This window comes from Geospiza fortis, unplaced genomic scaffold (genome assembly GCF_000277835.1).
Source record: "Geospiza fortis unplaced genomic scaffold, GeoFor_1.0 scaffold40, whole genome shotgun sequence".
NCBI classification, from domain to species: Eukaryota; Metazoa; Chordata; class Aves; order Passeriformes; family Thraupidae; genus Geospiza; species Geospiza fortis.
The window spans coordinates 13,621,015-13,622,253 of record NW_005054297.1 but is presented as its reverse complement, the minus strand read 5'-3'; the positions used below and the strand labels follow the sequence as shown (position 1 = coordinate 13,622,253).

At 52.2% G+C, this 1,239-nt stretch overlaps 1 protein-coding gene across 1 annotated transcript in view; it reads right to left on the bottom strand.

The window, feature by feature from the left end:
* Positions 1 to 12: 12 nt before the first annotated feature.
* GSX2 (GS homeobox 2) overlaps positions 13 to 1,239 on the bottom strand; it is a 1,843-nt gene continuing 616 nt past the window's right edge. Inside the window, 2 exon segments of the mRNA XM_031056752.1 lie at positions 13 to 971; positions 1,154 to 1,239. The exon segment at positions 1,154 to 1,239 is cut by the window's right edge and continues 52 nt beyond it. Of these exon segments, the coding sequence (XP_030912612.1) occupies positions 631 to 971; positions 1,154 to 1,239 (427 nt within the window). The 3' untranslated portion in view covers positions 13 to 630.

Genomic DNA, 1,239 nt, shown 5'->3' with positions numbered 1-1,239 from the left:
GCGACTGGGCTGGCACTTCGTGGGAGGAAGGGGGAGTCGGGGGGTAAGAAGAAAAAAGTTAAATTCTCGTCTGATTTCATTTATTTAAATAAATATAAATATAATTTTTATATAAAACTATTCACAGACAAACAGCCGTCCCAAACCCAAATGGGCCATCGTTATGTCTTTTCTTATTTTTGTTAAGAAGTCCATCCAGTAGGCTCTCTACAGGTTTTCATTTGTTTTTCAGGTTTGTTTTTTGTTTTCTTTTTTTTTTTTTTTGGTGTCTCGCCTTTCGGTTTCAAACGCGTTTCTTTTCTTCCTTTAAATTGCCTGTGGGGATACAGAGGAAGACACCCTGGGCTATGCGAGCCTTGTCCCATGTTACATTTTAGAAAGAGCAGGTGCCCTCTCCTGGGGTTACATAACGTTTAGGTTGACCTCCCACGACTAAAACATTTGCAGTCCGAAAAAAAATATATAGATATACTTCTATTTCTATTACTGCGAATGGATGAGAATTAAACGTCCGCGGCGGCGAGGGCCAGCCCGCTGCAGGTTAGCGGGCTGCCGTCCGTGGGGAGCGCTGCCAGGTGAGTCGCCGTGCCGGCACCTCGCTCCGGGCTGGGACCCGGCGGCAGGAGGATCTCATAACGGGGAGATCTCTTTATCCTCGGTAGCCGATGAGGGGGATAGAGACTCTTCATCCTCTGACCGGGGGTAATGCCCCTGGCTGGTGCTGCACTTGCAACCCCCGTGCGAGTTTCGCTGGGTGCCTTTGCCTTCTTTCTTGTGCTTCACCCTCCTGTTTTGGAACCAGATTTTCACTTGCTTCTCAGACAGGTTCAGGTACGTCGCTATCTCGATCCTCCGCAGCCGGGACAGGTACATGTTGGAGGAGAACTCCCTCTCCAGCTCCAAAAGCTGGGTGCTAGTAAAAGCAGTCCTCATCCGTTTCCCATTTTGAATTTGACTGGATTCGGACCCTCCTGGACGGGAGAGAAATGCGAACTTCAGCGGGACAGGGAAAAGGAGTGGGGGAGGCTAGGGAGAGACAGACAGAGAGAGAGAAGACATTCCCCAGCAGCTTCCCGACCCGGGACAGCCGCTCTCCCTTGGCGACAGCCCTTTTCCCGCTGCCCCCCTTCCCCGTTGGCCGCAGGGCTCCTACCCATGCCGAGGCAGTGAAACCTCCGGGGGTCGCTGACGCTGTAGGTGGTGGCGGCGCAGGCAGGTGGGTGATGCGCAGGGTGTCCC